The sequence below is a fragment of the Paroedura picta genome, chromosome 2 (assembly GCF_049243985.1).
Source record: "Paroedura picta isolate Pp20150507F chromosome 2, Ppicta_v3.0, whole genome shotgun sequence".
Classification (NCBI taxonomy): Eukaryota; Metazoa; Chordata; class Lepidosauria; order Squamata; family Gekkonidae; genus Paroedura; species Paroedura picta.
The window spans coordinates 98,913,026-98,931,683 of NC_135370.1; the positions used below are offsets into that span (position 1 = coordinate 98,913,026).

At 42.0% G+C, this 18,658-nt stretch overlaps 1 protein-coding gene across 9 annotated transcripts in view; it reads left to right on the plus strand.

Annotated features, from left to right (window-relative positions):
• Nucleotides 1–18,658, plus strand: part of TEAD1 (TEA domain transcription factor 1) — a 253,177-nt gene that overhangs the window by 84,533 nt on the left and 149,986 nt on the right. For all 9 annotated transcript variants that reach the window (XM_077321838.1, XM_077321839.1, XM_077321831.1 and 6 more), the window contains one exon: nucleotides 13,409–13,662. In XM_077321838.1, the coding sequence (XP_077177953.1) occupies nucleotides 13,515–13,662 (148 nt within the window). In that variant the 5' untranslated portion in view covers nucleotides 13,409–13,514. Of the gene's footprint in view, nucleotides 1–13,408; nucleotides 13,663–18,658 lie in introns of those variants that run through there.

Consider the following 18,658-nt stretch of genomic DNA (forward strand, 5'->3'; position numbering starts at 1 on the left):
CAGTGTGGGATTAAAGCAGAATTCTATGCAATATTCCATGTAAGTAGGTTTGATACTAGAATTTCCATGAGGAACAGGCTTGGATGGAGATGACAGTAAATTCTCTTATTTTTGTGCATCTATTTACCTGAATGTTGCTGGTCCCCTACTTACACTCTTGAAGAAAGAGATACAACATGAGTGAAGGTGACAAGAAACCTAGATTTCTTAGAAGGTTGCTGCTGCCATGAATTCATCCTTTTTTCCTCTTTGAAGTTTTCCCCCCTTGGAAAATGATGCTCTTTCCTAATTAGTGTCATTTTTCAGATCAGTGCTAACCAAGTAAAACTTAATTAAGTTTTGTATGTAATTACACTGTGATTGCCTAATCCCTTTTAGAAGTTTTGGATTTCCACTGACAACCTTTGTCCACAAAATTATTGTTTAAATGTTTCTTTATTAAGATAATTATTTGAGGAAGCTAGTTTCAGTTAGTGCTGTAAGACAGGATTCCAAGATAATGAAGGTTTTAGGTGATCTAGACCTGTGGTTTTCAAGCTAACTTGGGGTTCTTAGCAGCAGTTCCTTGATTATACAGCCAGGAATGGTGGCTAGGCTTCCCCTGAAAGGTAGCCTGTCTAGCACAGCTTCTCTTCCTTAACAGTGTCTGGTCACAAGAGAGTATTGTGCTCCAGGAGTTACTATCTCTTCATGCAGGCCAACAGTGAGACCCAAAAGGCCTTGCCAATGTTTTACATGGACTAAATAGGTGCCCTAGGATGTGCCCCAGTATCCTCTGCACTGTGCAAGGGGTTCCGCAGCAATGTGCAAAGAAATTCCCTGAACATAAAAAGTTTGAAAGCCTCTGATCTACTGTATTCATTTTTTTCCTTTGTGTTCTAGTAAAAACAAAGCAAGAACAAAGGGTAGGATTAAAATCCATAACATATGGTATTCGAAACATGACATGTTCTTTCTGTACATATCAACAAACACATACTGTTTGTCAGTTTGAAAGAAACTTCTTTGAAATAAACTTTGCAATAATTGCCTACGAAGAGTATCATCTGATTTACTCTTGACTTGTAAAGCATCCAGATCCAGTACCTAAAGTACAGGCATTTTTCAGGCTGCTGCCACCTCTTGCATTTTTGTACATGTTGTGCTGCTTCTGATGATCATGCTCAGGTTTTAGGGGAGATCTTGCACACATGTTGAAGCATTTGACCATTTCAGTAGTTTCATTCGCTCTTCTCCTTTACGTAGGAGTAGGCCCATTTGCTCTTCTGTAAAATGCAGTAGCTGAAGCACAAAAGATAATTTATTTGCAGCATTGGGTTTGAGATTGAAGAAGGGGACATGATTGAGAGACGGTCAGAGAGAAGAGACCAGAGACATATGCCCCTGAACAGCTGCCTTCAATCACTGAAAAGTTTTGCTATTGAGATGTAATAATAATATTAAAAAAAAAAACACCCTCACTAGCCTTCACTTTCTGGGTGGATTTGGGGTAGAAGTCACCAATGTGCTAGAAGTCACCAATGGGAAAATTTTAGTTCTGATTACAGAGCACAAACTTCGTGGCTAATACATTTTGCTCTGAGGGGGATAGTACTGGAGAAGCCAATTTAATAGAAATGGGGGGAGGGAGAATGGGAAAAAGATGAGAGAGTGCTGAGATATTCACTAAATTGTCTGAACACAAGAAAAATGACGTGGTAACATTAGGTAATGCATTGTGAAAAATGCCATAGTGCATACTGATACTTTGCATTCTTTTAATGGCGTGTGTCCATGAAATACAGTCATACAGGAAGCAGTTGTGCAATTGCCTGCTTTATAGAATACAGGGCCAGCTCACACATGGGATAGTGTTATATATTTCCTGCATGTGAAAATCCTTAGGGTTGTTTATGCCTTAGGGTTATGTATGGATTTGAAGGAAGGAAGTGACCTGTAAACTGGAAGAACACTCATACATCCAGCTGCAAATAACTGTGATATCATAAAATTATTTATGGAATTACCACAGTCATGTGGGTTGCACTCAGTACGTGTAATGGGATATGCATAGGAATGTGGCTAAACTGGAGCCTGAGGACATCTACCCATAGGGCATGACTAGACTCCAAATCCATAAAAATAGAGAAGATTGAAAGTAGACATAAAAGCCCATACCATGTTTGGCAGATACAGGAACACTCTTTCACCATGAACTCATGTTTAAAAATTGGCCATGACTTATTAGTAGAGCACCTACTTGGCATGCAGAAGGTCCCATCCCCAGCCTCTCCAGGAAATGTGAAAAAACTCTGCCTGAGAAACTGGAGAGCTGCTGCTGGTCTGAGTAGACAGTGCTGACTTTGATGGACTGGTGGCCTGATTCAGTACAAGGCAGTTTCAGGTGTTCACATGTTCAATTCCGATGAAGGCAATTAAAAAAATAAAATGTAAAGCATGTTTCAAACGTTACATTTTTTAATTGTCCGACATAGTCCCCTGCTGAAGGTTCACCATAACCCCTGTCTGTGGATTGATAACATTTTTGATTACTTAGTTACCTAACAGAACCTCTTCCATTACAGGAAGCTTGTAGTGTTGCTGCTTTGCCATCAAAGGCACACAAACTGGAGCCACAGGACAAGGTTATCTCTCCTTAGCTTTGCAAGACAAAAGCTTTGACCTTACAGCAGTTCTCTAAAGCTCATCCCTTTATGCCTCTTTAGGATGATCCAGGAAGATGTGAGTTGAGCTCATTCTGTGTTTTTTTAATGAATGGCTTGGTTGTCCATTGTTGTGGAAATAAATAACTATCCAAAGGGCTGTTATAGCAACCTGTTTCTGAAATGTTGAATACAGCTGGCAAGTTCAAAGGATGGCTGACCCACATGGTTGGCTAGCTGCCAGAAGGTTTATATAGCTATCAAGTGCAAGACTGGCTCTCGCACCTCTTTGCACCTGCTGCCGGAAGGCTTTTCCCACCCATGTGCAAAATGTAGAGTGGGATTTATAGACAGCTGCTACCAGCAAAGTCTGGTTTTCCTGACTTGCTGCGAAGATATAGCCCCAAGCACAATGTAGTGGCTTAATTCAGTATTAACCATAGTTGCAAACTCAAGGTACAGTTGTGCTTCTAAACAGAGGGAAGTAGTAGGTATTTGTAACAGATTTACAGAGGACCGTATGTAACCAGTATAGTCACTGTAGTGTAGCTGTTAGAGTGCCAGAATTGGATCTGGGGAACCCAGGTTCAAATTCCTACTCTACCATGGGGTCTTGCTTGGCAATGCTGCACTAGTCACACCCATTCAGTCCTACCTATAAAAGAGAGCTGGTGTGAGGATAAAATGGAGGGAAGGAATGATATAGAATCATAGAATAATAGAGTTGGAAGGGACCTCATGGGTCATCTAGTCCAACTCCCTGCACTATGCAGGACTCTCACAACCCTATCGCTCATCTACTGTAACCTACCAGAGACTTGATCTGACCTGTGCAGGTGTGTTCTGAGATTGCCTTCCCATGACTACCTACTCAAGGGGGGGGGTGGACATAAAATGTTTCCGGTCTCTTATTCCACTCCTGCTTACTCTGTAGCCAGATGCCCAATGCTGAGCATATTCATGCTGAGCTTATTCTGAATTGAATTGAAAACACTTCACACACTCTTGCACTACTGCCTAGGGATTGCGATTTGAGCCTTCAGATGCTGAGTGTCTGCCAATATGACGATCGCCTCTGATAATACAGGTGTAAAAACATCACATATGTCACTGATTTTAAGTGATTGCCTATCCATGATAACTATTCTGTATGTGATCCCATCTGTTCAGTACGTTGTGAACCTGAACTCTTATGCTTACCTATCCACCCATCCACCCACTATGCATCATAGTTACAACTGCTTAGATACAAAGCCATTTGAAATATTGTTAATTTTAAACTGTGGAGAAATTATCAGTGTAATCCCATGGAATGACTTTAAAATAATGGCCATTCAATTTTCAGACACATGAAGAGGAGTACAGTATCAGTTTAGCAAATGGTCACATTTTTTTAACATCTTGTTGAAGATATTGATGGGCTTTGTTCCAGGACTAGGCATAGACACAAATACTTGCAGGGAGGAGCGATCTTACTTTTCCCTCCCCACTATTATCTTTTTCCATTCTGTGAAAGCACATAAAACCTCTCCCCTCTGCCCTCTTCTCCCCTTCCCTCTGCCAACCAGCCTACCTTTATCTCCCTTGCTGATTGCAGGTTTTCCCCTCTCCTTCCATATCCCTGGCTGAGTTGTATGGTGCTGGCTGTGAGGCTTGTCTGTTGAATATTGTATAGTGTGGGACCTACAAGAACTCACCCAGGATACCTCATTTTTTCCTGTATCCCTGTCCCCACAATATTCCCTCTTCTTGGCAACTCTCAACCTTTCTCTACTTTCTTCTGTCCTTCCCACCCACCAAGTAACCTCGTATTTATTTGTCACCCATCTTCAGCTATATTTATTATGTTTATATTCTGCCCTCATCCAAAACAGTTTACATAATATATTAGCTTCAGAGAGCATGGCTGGGTGCAGTTGCAACTGGGGTGGCACAGGAGGGCCTATACATGCATTATTTAAGTAAATTGTGTTAGATATAAGTTGCTGCTAGGACTGACTTCTTCACTCAGCTGATATGGCTATGCTGTTCCATGTCAAACAGATATCACTTCTACGTATTCTGTGTGTTCTTGAACACAGCTCAGAAGCTTCAATTAATGTGTTATGCAACAGTTTGCCTGCCTTTTGGTACAGGCCATTACAAACATGTGTCATAGTTATCTTCCCAGGATTTCTGTGCCTTCAGGATAGCCATGGGTTTATCTCACATAGTGGGCTCATAAGATATAAAGCACTATGCAGTGTTTTCTATATCTAGGGTATAGATAGATAGCATAGCACTGTTGTAAGAGCTTTGGACAGCCGGCTTGCATAATTTGTGGCCTGCCAGGCAGCAAGCATCCTGTCCAGCCATGTATAGCAGCTTATTTCTATAACTTTTACTGATTAACTTGTGTGTAAGTTGGTACAGAGCATGGACAGGTCTAGAACTAATCATGTATGTGCTGGAGCTGGAGAAGGTGGAAGTCTTGTTGCATACCACTGGTAGGCAATGAAATCTCCAATGTAGCACAAGGTGACAGGAAATGCTGGCCTGGGTGCCTCAGCACTGAGGGAAAGCCCCACCCCAGCAATTTATTTGGAATAGGATAGTGGTAACATATTAAGGTTGTGAATGATTATGATATTCCAGCTCTAGACAACTAAAACAGGGAGTATTTGATAAAATACTTTGGCCTTGTATAAATTCAGTGCAGTGCTCTGGGCTACTTTTGGAGTAATATTTATTTTTCTTTTCCTCACAAAGCTTACCGTATATACTCAAGTAGAAGCTGACCCAAATATAACCCGAGGCACCTAATTTTGCCAGAAAAAAAACCTGGGAAAACTTATTGACTCTAGTATAAGCTGAGGGTGGGAAGTACAGCAGCTATAAATAAAAATAGATAGCAATAAAGTTACATTAATTGAGATATTAGTAGATTAAATGTTTTTAAATATTTATTTCAAAGAAAAACAGTAAACTAGCTGTGTAAGTGCAAAAGAGGGTCAATAAGAACAATATGGTATCAACAATAACTTTAAAAGTGCAAAAACCTTAGCTCAATCAGCAACCAAGCTAAAACACAAGAGTTAAAATCCTTCAAAACTGGATTCTTCATCATAATCTGTATGTCCAAACAGAGCTTCAGCTGTAGCTGGTTTGAAGTTATCAGCATAGACTGAGTTTGCAGTCATCACCATCACTGCTGCCGTTCTCATACAAAGCGCTGTCTTCACTGCCATCCATAGCATCCGAAAGCAAGGGGGAATGTCACATGGACACCTCCCTCCTCCTCAGCAGGATTATCCTACTGTCCTCCAGTGGAGGAGCTCAGGGTGTCCTGAGTGCTTAATCCATGCTCTATCATCACAGGCTGTCCCATCCAGCCTCCCTCCTAACAAATACAGAAAAGTCAGAAAGATGAATAGTTTCTAGTTTTTGTACCCCGCTTCTCACTAACCAAAGCAGTCTCAAAGTGGCTTACAATCGCCTTCCCTTCCTCTCCTTATGCCAGACATCCTGAGAGAGCTCTGATAGAGCTGCTCTGTGAGAACAGCTCTGGCAGGAAAACAAAGCAGTGCCCCCCAGGCCAGCAAACCAGAACAGAACAGCACCCAAAGTTGGCAACCTACTACAAAAAGTACAACAGCTATCAAACTGGGAGAATGGACAATTCTAACTATAACAACAGTGCCCCCCCCCCCCGAACAAAAGACTGAAGTAAAGAACTGTAAAAGTGAACACTGAAAGAAAGAACTGTAAAAATCAACTTTTAAACGGAAGAAAATGCTGCCCCTCAGATAAAACAAGAAAGAAACACTAGAAGAAAGAAACAGTGAATCCCAAAGCACCCCCAACCCCTACCCCACCCCATCCACAGAAACCAAAAGAATAATTTTGAAGAAGTGATTAAGAAGAGGAAGAAGCAAAGTGGGCAAGAGGAAAAAAAGATCAGAGTCCCTCAGTCAAACCATTGATGTCTTCTTCAGCGATGACCCTCCAGTGTTTAGCACAGCAGCTAGCCACACTCTCTGGGAGTCAGACTGTAAGAGTCTACTTGAGAGAGCAGCACAGGCCAGGAGGCCCGCACCAAAGGCAGGTAAGAAGACCCCTAGCCTTATATACTTTCCTGGCCAAACACAGAAGATTTTCAGAAAGGAAAACCTTCTATGCTTGGCCAGGAAATGTTTTTTCCCCAAAACATGCAGCAAGATGTCAGAACAAGCTCAGCATTGCAATACACAGGGAGCCCAGCCAGCCTTTCGTTTATCCCTCACCTTTGTTCCAGGGTCTGGGAAGCCTGAACAAAGAGTGGGAAAGTTGAAGCACAAAAGGAGACAGGCCAGCCAAGGTAAGTGGCAGACCTGCCTCGGGTTTTTTTGTCCCAGCCCAGCTGTACATCTGTAGTGTGACCCTCACTTGAGTATAAACTGAGGGGGGCTTTTTCAGTGTAAAAAATGTGCTGAAAACCTCAAGTATATATGATATATAGCCATTTAAGCATACAGGTACTTTTGTACTTTCAGTACTCAAGCCGTACTTGCAACATTCCTGTGTTTTTACAATTAAGTGGAAAATAGTTTCTTAGATGTAAAATTTCGCCCCTGCATTTTTTTAAACATATGGGTGGAAGGCAAGTAAATTAGTTATGTGCTGGAACTCTGTCCGTCCGTCCATCTCCCTCCCTCCCTCCCTGAAGGCTCAGCAGGTTGGCAAGTTGTGTCATCATGTATGTCTGGTTTAGCCTTAAGAGCTTTATTGACCGTTTATGCACTGGAGGTTTCATGCCGGGCTGCAGGCTGAAGTTTTAGTCGTGGCAGGTTACCCCACCTCTTCCTGCACCCACAAGGGGGAACATTTGGCCCGGTGTGTCTCATCTACCCCCAGTTTGTGCTCCTACATGGGAGCTGAGGCAGTGAAGTTCCCAGTGCATGAATGGTCATTGTGAGGAAGAAGAGGGGTTTTTTTTTACCTGAAAGAGTCTTAAAGTCGCTTACACAACAGACACCCTGTGAAAAAGGTGAGGCTGAGAGAATTCTGATAAAACTGTGATTGGCCCAAGGTCACCCAGCAGGTTTCATGCAGAGGACTGGGGAATCAAACCTGCTTTTCCAGATTAATGTTTGCTGCTCTTAAGCACTAACCACTTTGGCTCTCAGAAACCTGATTATGCCTCCAAAGAGGAGGTCAGCTGGTACACTGTGAGATTTAATACAGTTGTGGTGGGGATTGAGGCAGGGTTTGAAAGGGCATTTAAAGGTCAATGCCAGCACCTTAAATTAAGCTCAGAAGTAGGGTTGGGCGCTTCAGTGCCCAAAGCGGCCGGTCGCTCCCGATGCAGCCAGTGCCGTGCCGCGGGGGAAGGGAGGGGAGGCTTGCGTGCCAGCGTGTTGATGCCCGCGCCTCCCCCCCTCCTGTGATGCAGCGCTAGCTGTGTCGGGAATGACCAGCTGCTTCGGGCGCCAAAGCGCCCAACCCTACTCAGCAGCAAGCTGGAAGCCAGTGTAGGTGGAAATAACTGGAGTCATATGGTCCTTATTTAGTTATTCATTTATTCAATTTATTACCTGCCACTCACAGATGGCTCATGGCGGGTTACATGTGTCTGAATAAAAGCCCCATAAAACCCTAGACAAAAAAATTATGACCTGCTCCCATCAATACTTTGTCTGCAGCATTCTGTACCAACTTTAGTTTGCAGTCTTCAAGGGTAGTCCTACATGGAGGGTATTGAAGTAATCCAGTCTAGATGTTATCCAGTTAAATACCACAATGGCAAGGTCTTTTTCCATCCAAGGGCCACAGCTGACTTACCGTCGAGGTTACTGAAAGGCACCCCTGATCACTGCTGCCACCTGTTTATCCTTCAAAAGGCCTGGGTCCAGGAGTTTCCCCTGCTTCTTTAAGGAAAATGCAACCCCACCCAGAATAACCAGTGTCCTAAGGAAGACCCCTTTGCCTCCATTTCGTTCAGTTTAGTGTTCAGCTTGTTAGCCCTCATCCTTTCCAAAAGTGCTTTCAGGCACAACTTTCATGGTTTCCACAGCCTCCTTGAGATGTGCTGGTAGTGTAAAGTAGAGCTGAGTGTCATCTGCCTATTGGTGGCAGCTGTGCCCAGATATCCAAATGTCCTCTCCCAGCAGCTTTACATAGATGTTGGAAAGCACAGGGGAGAAGATGGAATCTTTGGGAACCACGGAAACCAAAGGCATCGTGGCAGTCCTCCAGCATCACCCTGAAACTTACCCTTTAGATAGGACCAGAACAACTGCAGAACAGTGCTTGCCAGTCCCAAAAGGTAATCCAGAAGGACACCATGATCAGTGGTATCAAAAGTTGCCAAGAGGTCTAGGAGAATCAATAGGGTTGCACTCCCCTGTCCATCTCTGAGTTTGTATCACCCACCAGGGTGATCAAGACCATTTATGTCTCATAAGAGCTAAAACCAGATTGGAACATACCTAAACAATCTGCTTCTTTGCTGACATTCCTACCATGGGGCATCTCTAGCCTTTCAGGGATCTCTAGCCTTTGCCTTGTCAATTTCATCTTGTTTCCCCACCATTGCTTAGCTGTCTCCCCAGTCTTTTCATCATCCACAATCTCAGGCTTTTTGACTAGGGCATGGCTGCCTATGTGCAATTGTGTCAGTAGCCCAGTTCGTTTCCATATTCCAGTGGTCAACCAGGGCATCAACAGGAGTCCTGACCATATCAGCAGGATTTTGCTAAGGCAATCACCAGTCCAGAGTTTTTCCAGCAAAACTGATGAAAAAGATTTTTGCACTTCAGGTGTCATCAGTGCATCTAAAGAAAGTCTGCACAGTTCCATATGAAAATGTGTATGTATCCCCCCCCCTCCCAGCCTTCTGCATTTTTATCCAGGAAATGGTATACAACAGTGGTCCCCAACCTTTCTGAGGCTGGGGACTGGCAGGGCAGTGGCCCGCGCATGCGCGGGCCGTGCCAGAGCATTGCGCATGTGCGGCACTTTCGCGCATGCGCAAAAGTGCAGCACATGAACAATTTGGCCGTGCATGGCGCATGCGCGATGCGTGGGCGCGGCCCTGATTTCCTCTCCCCGCCCTCCAGCAGTAAGAAGCTTCCCAGGCTGCAAGCTTGCGGCCTGGGAAGTTTTTTACTGCGGGGGGGGCGGGGAGAGGGAGCCGCGGCCCGGCGCCATGGCCTTCTGGTTGGGGACCACTGGTATACAAGGTCTCCTCCTTATTTCTCTTATTTTGACATCAATCCTATGAGGTAAGTTTAGCTGAGAGAGATTGTCTGGCTCAAGTGAATGTTACTGCCCTAGTCTAGGGGTGGCCAAACTGTCTCTCTCCAGATGTTCATGACCTACAATACCCATGAACCCCTGTCAATTTGCCACGGTGGCAGGGGCTCATGGGAATTGTAGTCCATGAGCATCTGGAAAACTACAGTTTGGTCACCTCTGCCCTAGTCTTAATACTTGCACACTTAGAAACACTACACCACAGCCAAGAAATTCTTCCATGTTTCTTTTCTACTGCTTCAAAAGAGTTGAGACTACTACCAGTTTTCCTGTGCAGAAGCTATAGTGTGTAATTATACACAGGCTGAGAAACCGGAACTGTTTCATTTAGACACTTTTTCAAAAAAGGAAATGTAATCATGTTTGATAGGTTTATGAAAAGAACTTGAACCTGTGAAATAATTCAGTTTACATTCACGGTTGAAATACTGGACAGCCTTGATTATAATGGGTATTTGCAAACAGGTTTTGTTTGTATGCAGAGTCTCCTTGATGATGACTGTTCAGCTGTAAAAATAAGTTTGTAGGATAGATGTTGAATGCATTACTTAGTGATAAATGCAAACTATAAAACATACTGATTTGTATGTATAAAGCTGTAATCAACAGAACAAAAACGTTTTCTCAAATGAGAATTTTCAGAATTGAAGGTGATTAACTGGGTGTGTGGTGTTGATCAAACGTTGTTTGAGTTATTCCTGTACTTTGGGGATTTATTCAGGGTTTCAATAAGTAACGTTTACAGAAAGGGCAGATGTCCTTTTTTCTGTGCAACCTAAAGCATTACACATAATTTCAAAATATTGTATAATCAGTAATTTTGAACATGATTAGTTTCCCCTGAATGTGTCTCCAATCAATCTCTTGAGACGTATGTGCTACATTTGACAATGATTAAAAGGTGCTGTGGTTGTGAGCAGCCTATAGAAAACTAGAAAAATTAACAGCATGGCCTTTAAAAACTGTCCTATCTTTCTTTGCTGAATTTTTAAAGAATTAATCAAGATGTTTAATGAATTTTCACCACCTCAAATATATAAAAGTTGGTTTGAAGTGAGCGTGTGAGAGTAGCTCCATCACTGGCCACTTTCAAGGAATACAGCTATGTGATTATTGGAATGAAACCTGAGATGTGAGTCCCATATTCCAAATAAGACACACATAGAGGAAGGTGGTATGTACATATATGCCAGTACTAAAGGTTTTTGTTTTCCCTTCCACATCAGGATTTCTCAACCTTGGGGTTTCTTGATAGCCCTGGAAGGGTTTCCTGAATATTTTATTTATATATATCCTTAACACTATTTCGCTCCCTTATATATTTGGGAAACAGCCTCCTGGGAGGAGACTGTCCAGGGCTCTGTCCATCCAGGTCCACCCTGATTGGCCCTCCCCCTCCAGCTCCCACCCTCCCTCCTTGCCTGCCAGAAGCCTTATGGCTGCGGCCTCCATTGTTGCCCACAAGGAGAGAGGCAGTGACATGGCTTTGTGGCCCGCAGGTATGCTACTGCTGGGCAGGGGGGAGTTTGGAGCCTCCATTGTTGCCCACGAGGAGAGGGGCAGCGACAGGGCTTTGCAGCCCACAGATACGCTCCTGCTGGGAGGGAGCCGGGAGGGGGGGTTGCAGCCTCCCTGCGGGCCACAAAGCCCTGTCGCTGTCGCTGTTGTAGGCCAAAGGGAGCCGCAGCCATCCTCTCACACTCTCCTGCCTGCCACCCCTTTCAAAGTCCATTTTTAAATGGGCTTTGATACTAGTATATGTGTGTGTGTGTGTGTGTATTAAACATTTATTGGGTGATATGATCATGAGTGATCATGTTGATTCTCCCTCCTAAAATGGCCAACGATGGGTCTGTTTAAAAAAAAACGATTGTTTTTTGATGATGATACAGAGGTAAATGTATTTTGAATTGTAGTAACTTATTAAAAATTGGGCTGGCCTCCAAAACTTAAAATTAGCTTCTTACAGAATTTTAGAGGTGTGGCATAGCATTAAAAAGTGTCAAATAAAGACAGTTTCTTCAAACCCTAGCAGAATACCAGTAAATCATCATTAAAGTCCCAGAATCCTAAAATACAATGAAATGGACTGTCCTTTTGACACATGGTTCTGAGCTAGAGCTTGAAATGATCAAGTTGTTCATTATTCCTCTTAAAGATGTGGAAGCCACTCAAACACAGTGAAATACAAGATTTCCCCTCATCATTCTCAGTCTGTTGGCTTGATCAGCAGTGTCAACACCCACATAAAACTAGAATTTGTTAAAACCTTTCTCTAGTTCATGAGGGCTCATTTCTAGGAGGGGGTACTTCTTCCTGGCTAGCAGCTGTGTAGCAAGCAGCTCAGGATCACTGCTGATTTCTCAGTAGAGGAGCTCACACTGATAACTCCGTAGAAGAATGGATGAATAATGGGGCTCTATCCGTGATTATTTTGCCTCCTTCGTTCGTTTAGTAGAATATCTAGCCAGGCAGCTACCATACTAGGCAGATACTACCTGATTTTTTTTTTGCTTGGAATATTTACTATATTTCTGAGGAAGAATCTCCTTGTTCAAAACATGGAGTGGTTTAAAAGCCAATTTTGTGGTTCAGTGAGATTTCGGGTTTTGTTGTTTTCTTTTTCAGAATCGAGAGTTATACTTCAGTGTACCTGCTATTTTGTAAAACAAGGAAGCACATCACTGTTCCTGTCTGAGTGCTTCAGTTTGTATTTATAAAAATTATGATGTATAAATTTAAGATAAATGTTTAAATTTAAGATAAATGTTTCTTGCTTTAGACATCTCTTCCTTAATAAGAATCAGTGATGCTTCAACAGGTTGAGGCGATTTAGTTCCTGGTGCTTTCCTCACCACAGTCAGCAGGCTTGCCACAGAGAAGACCTCAGCCTGGTATATCAGGCTTTTGCCTAGAGCACACCTTTGTCCTGGCAGTATGTCTTCCACAAATACAAAAGAAATACTGAAGAATCTGTGGGTGTAGTGGTGCTAGCAGGTGCTGTCACATTAGATTGTTTCTTATTAAATGGATTCCGCATCTGGAAGCCTGATTTTTTTCGTGCTCCATAGCAGACACTTTTTGTGAAATGGGTGTAAAGTCTGGTCTAATTTCCTTTCCTTGGGGTATCTTTTTTTAAAGGAACGGGCTGCCTGTTGTTATTCTCAGGCACAGCCTGTGCCATTCATATAGGTCAAGTGAGAGAGATACAGAGTGCTGATTTTCTTTCTCTGTCAAAACTCCTTGGTCACTGAAATGAAGAGCGTAATGCCCATTTAAAAAATATAACCATTTTCTCCCATTTAGAAGCTTTTATAATGGAATTAACACATAATGCCCAACATTTTGACATTGTATTAATATATTATTTAGATAAGCAAATAAAATATAACTTATTGACTCTCTAAACTTTACAATCACTTCTGTTGTCCCCACTGATAATGTTAATCAAGGCTTGTCCATCTGAAATTCTTTGTCTTTATTTATCTTTGTAGGTTTCTTCTCTTAAAGCTTCCAGGCTCAGGCTTGGAAAAACCAGCCATCACCATTGAGCCCAGCAGCTGGAGCGGCAGCGAGAGCCCTGCCGAGGACATTGAGAGAATGAGTGATTCTGCAGATAAACCAATTGACAATGATGCAGAAGGTGTTTGGAGCCCAGATATTGAGCAGAGCTTTCAGGAGGCTCTAGCTATATATCCCCCTTGCGGGAGGAGGAAAATCATCTTGTCTGATGAAGGGAAAATGTATGGTAAGTCATACAGTTGCTCACTAAGCATTGCTTGAAGTTCCCTTTCTATACAAACAGAAGGCAAGGTTGTAAAACAAACATTCTGAAAAGAATCCTCAGGACTGCTAATGAAACAAGGGTAATCGTTTCAGTTTTGTTGGAGTGTGATCTACCTGAAAGAAAGACCAGTCAGGCAGTATAGTGGGTAAATGGAGAGAAATGCTGTTGTGATGGTTTGGCTTTTATGATAAGCGTAGCTGAAGTCCAGTTCTGTAATGAAAATAAAATCTTTATCAGGTGAAAGTATGAAGAGACTAGAAGGTAGGTTACATCATTTTCAAAGCTTAAATTCCTATATATGATTTCCCCCCCATTTTCCAGTATCAGTGACTAAACTGCAATATACAGCTGAAGTGTGTTGAGATTTTTCAAACTGATAAAACTGCAGGGTTTTTGGTAATATTTTATAATGCAACTTGAATCTGAGCAAGAAAGGTGAGTTATAAATAAATAAATTTTATATTGATTTTGAAGTCTTTGAATATTTTCAAACAGGATAGCACAAATGAGACAAATATAAGAGATTAATACACAATGCATTTTAATGGCTATTTCAACTTGATCTTGTAAATGCATTTTTAAGAGAGTAGTACTTTACTGCAAACATTTTATTATAAAGTCCTGATTTCCACAACCTCATTTCAATAAGCAACTGCAAAGCTGTTTCTTGCAACTTTGCCTGTTATAAATTAAGCTGCTTTTCCCTTCCCCCTTTTTCTTTTGAAAAAATATTGCTGACTATAGAGTTTTAGTTCTGGCTTCTCACATTGTGGAAAGCAGATGGCAGGTTGTTGGTTTGCTCTTTATTCTTCCATAATCACTGAGTGTTTAGCAATTTTTTAGGAGGGGGGGGGGTTTCCGTGCAGTTAGGCTTTCCCAAGTGATCAGGAATCCTTACCTGATGAATTTCCTTCCCCCAAAGCATTAGCGAACAACTTACTGCTGTACAATTGCAAATATGTTTCACACAACAGGGTGTTTTGTCTTGAAACACAGCCTCTTCCCCAGAAAGGATCAGTAGGAATCTACAGAGCAAACTAGCATGCACTGTAAGTGGAAAGCAGATGGTACTGCAGCTGCCACCAGCTGTGTGCCCCCTCCTTCTCCCCCCTGTATTGGTTGGATGATGTAATGGAAACAAGGGAGAAAAATTCTTTCTGTGGTGTTGGAGTCTCTCACAGCTTGTCAGTGTCACAGGGAGGCAGAAACAGACCTTAAGGCGTTAGTTTGCAGCTGTCATGTGACCCTTGCAGCCAAATGAAATATAATGTCTGGAAAAATAGGCTTGGGATGAAGCATCTCAGCTGCTTCTGGCAGAAACTTTCATGGTCTTTCTTTTCCTGCTGGATTTTTTAAATGTCATTCCCCATTTCCCTTAGTTTCTTTAGTTTCCTTAGTCCTCTCTTCCATCTATATTTCTGTTTTTTGTTTTGATGATCTGTTGTCACAATGCGTGTGTTATCATAAAATTAGAAGAACATGGTGTGTTCTCTTCAGAAGCGTACATATAGGGTACAAAGATAGGTGCATATGTTTACAATATCAGCACTCAAAACTTGGTCCTTTGAAAAACTTCTCCCTCCACACCCCAGTGCATCTAATTTATGATCATGATTTCTTATACATGCATGGGAAAACCTTTGAAGTATAAATATATATATATGAAGTTTTTTAAATGTATGGCACAGAGAGCACTCAGTGTGCGTTTGAATAATTTGTCTCTACAACTTCGCTACAAAAATTTCTTAATACTAAGTACAAAAGATCATAAAATGGTAGAAGTGCCATAATTTAAAAGGTTACAATAAACATAACCACTGAATATATCTAGTGGGTATTTTTATTTCATTAGAATACAGTACTGCATTTTGATGTTTTTTAAAAAACATTTGTCATGTTGAGATGACATTTTATGTCATTTCAGTTAAATATCTACATTGTAGCAGAATTTCATTATGAAAAACAAAATAGTCCGGGGAAATGTGATGACTGTGTTGGTAGAATTTATATCCTGATTCTCTCTTATTGAATGAACTTGTGTTTTCATTCTTCAAGCTGAGCAACTGCTTTGTAGTGTTTGAGGATTTATTGAAACCATGCTACGTTTTTTGAGGACTTTATAATAGAGTCTTATGGCCCTAATAGCATAATTGTTCTCTGAGGATTTTGAAATCAAAACAGTGAAGTGTTTTGGATACTGTGTGGCAAAATGAAAAGGGGAAAATATTTTTTGGTGGCATGTTAATTTTATTTCACTTATGGCTATATTTCAAAGCAGCCACAAAATTAAGGAAAGTGTTTTAGTGTGTTAATTGTCCATGAACCATAGAAAAAGGTCAAAGTAAGTACCATCTAATTTTCTGACTGAAATTGTCTTTAAACAAGTTTGATATCTGGAAAAAAAATTGTAGAATGGTTTCTGTTGAGGTGGTAGAGGAGGGTATCAATTAATGGCCTTCTGCAGACCCTGTTGAAGTAAATACTGACTGACCAGCTTCTTCAGGTAGCTGAAGGAGAGGGGAATTTCCATGGGAATCTTTGAAGACTTCCTGACATTAATAAAGCTGCCTAACAGTCGAAGTGTTGAACAGTTGAACAGTCATGAATACGAGTAGCACAAATAAATGCAAAAGAAAACAGGCAGCCAGTTTTGTTGGTTGTCTCTTGTACCAAAAGTAATTCTGTGAGTTATGATTCTTTGGTGTAGTGCTTAGGAGTGCAGACTTCTAATCTGGCGAATCTGGTTTGATTCCGCGCTCCCCCACATGCAGCCAGCTGGGTGAACTTGGGCTCGCCACAGCACTGATAAAGCTGTTCTGACCAAGCACTGATATCAGGACTCTCTCAGCCTCACCCACCTCACAGGGTGTCTGTTGTGGGGAGAGGAAAGGGAAGGCGACTATAAGCCGCTTTGAGCCTCCTTTGGGTAAAGAAAAGCGGAATAGAAGAACGAACTATCTTCCTCCTCCTCCTCCTATTTGTCTGTCAACCCTGGATAGTCCAGGTTAGCGTAATCTTGTCAGATATCAGAAGCTAAGCCCTGGTTAATATTTGGATGGGAGATTACCAAGAAATTCCAGGGTCGCGACACAGAACAGACAGTGACAAATCACTTCTGAATGTTTCTTCCATTTGGAAACCATTCAGGGTAACATGAATTGGGTGCAACTTGATAGAAAAAAGGGAGGCTGTCAACTACTGAAATAAAAAATCACCTACGCATGGGCTTGGGGCAGCCTACCAGGTAGAGCCTAAAGAGAACCTGGGGCCAGAGTTAAACACGCAAGTTTTATAATCACTTCAGGTTAATGAATTATCTTAATTTATACCTTTCCTTTCCAACAGGGATCTTAGGTTCATGCAGAGGGTGTGATTGGCCCAATATGGCCCAGCAAGCTTCCATGACAGAGCAGGAATTTAAACTTGGGTCTTCCATTACAGTATGCTGTTTGCAAAACATTAAGCATGGAAAGGAAGACTAGGTGATTAAGGGAATTTTAAGGGAATCTTAATGTCAAATGGGAAACTTTTTATTCTCAGATGGGAAATTGTAAACCAGTGCAGATATTAGGAAAATATAAGTGGGAACAATCCTGATTCCACCCTTCATAGCAGAAAGGAAGAAAGAAGGCGGGGTAGAATGGACAATACTGAGTTGACCTAAACATAGGAGGAAATCAGGGCATAGCAAAGCCCCTAGCTCTGGACAAGCCTCAGTGGTTCTGGTGTCTTGGAGTCACATTACCGTTATCCTTGACAGTGGGGAGGGGAGGAACATCAGGCAAAAGAGACTGGGAAATACAGCAGACTTTGTTGCAATGATAGGGGGATGAAAAATAAAGGTAAGGGGGGAAAGGAATATCATTGGTTCTCTTTGCCATTTTACAACCCCACAACTAGGCAGCTTTTTGTTTAGGGGCTTTTTCTGCCCTGGGGTAGGAGCATTCAGCCACATTTCAACTGGTATTGGGGTCAGGTTCAATTTGAGACTCAGCATGAATCATGAACTGAACTGTTCATGCCCATCCCTAGATCTCAGCTTTCACTGCCAGGCCCACCAAGGTGTCTTCCCCTACCATCTAGGATGACAACAGTGACGCTCCTCCATGAGGAAACAGTTACTGCAGTGTTGTGTAAAAGATTTGATTTTGCAGCATATGCAAAATAAAGTTTGTACATCACCCAGGCTTTCTCAACAAAGGTTTCTTGATGGCCCCACAAGGGTTCTGCTGATTGGGTGGGAGTTAATTAATCTTTAATATACAGTATTTTATTTTTAAAAATATTGGGTGTTATGATTATATATATATATATAGTTATGTTGACCTATCCTGCTAATGGTCAATAATGGGCCTGAAGGGGATAGAAAGGAGAGGGGCCCTGGTAATTAAATCCTTGCTGGCTGAGGCTTGTCATATGTGATAGCAACTGGTGCCCAGAGAGGTAAGTATTCTCATTTTAACTTAACTGCATTGCGGAGGGTGGCAGGGGGGAATAAAGTGGTGGATGTCTGCCCTGTTCCTGTTCTTGGCCCAGATGAGTAGGTCACTGGACCATTTCTAGTGTTGGGGGAGCAGGTGGCAATAGAGCATGATGTGACATCTGGTGGGAGTGTCTGGGTGAAGTCACTTTGGGTGACGTGACTTCTGGGGGCGTTGCAGAGACATATGACCTGCTGACATCACTTCCAGAGTATCTTGAAGTCTAAAGAATGTATCCAGGTTTCTCAATGGTAAAAATGATTAACCAGTGCTTAAAACACTGGTTTGCCATTATAGAAGCTTTTGACACTGAAAATGAGAGAATTAAATGGTGTTCCCCACAAGCAGGAACAATGTGTAATATGCAACTATATCTCCAGACTCCCTGTCCAAGTCTACTTCTATTAGCATGACACATAACTCATGTGAGTAGATTAGATACAATGTGGCCAGTGATGATCAGATACACCTTTGAC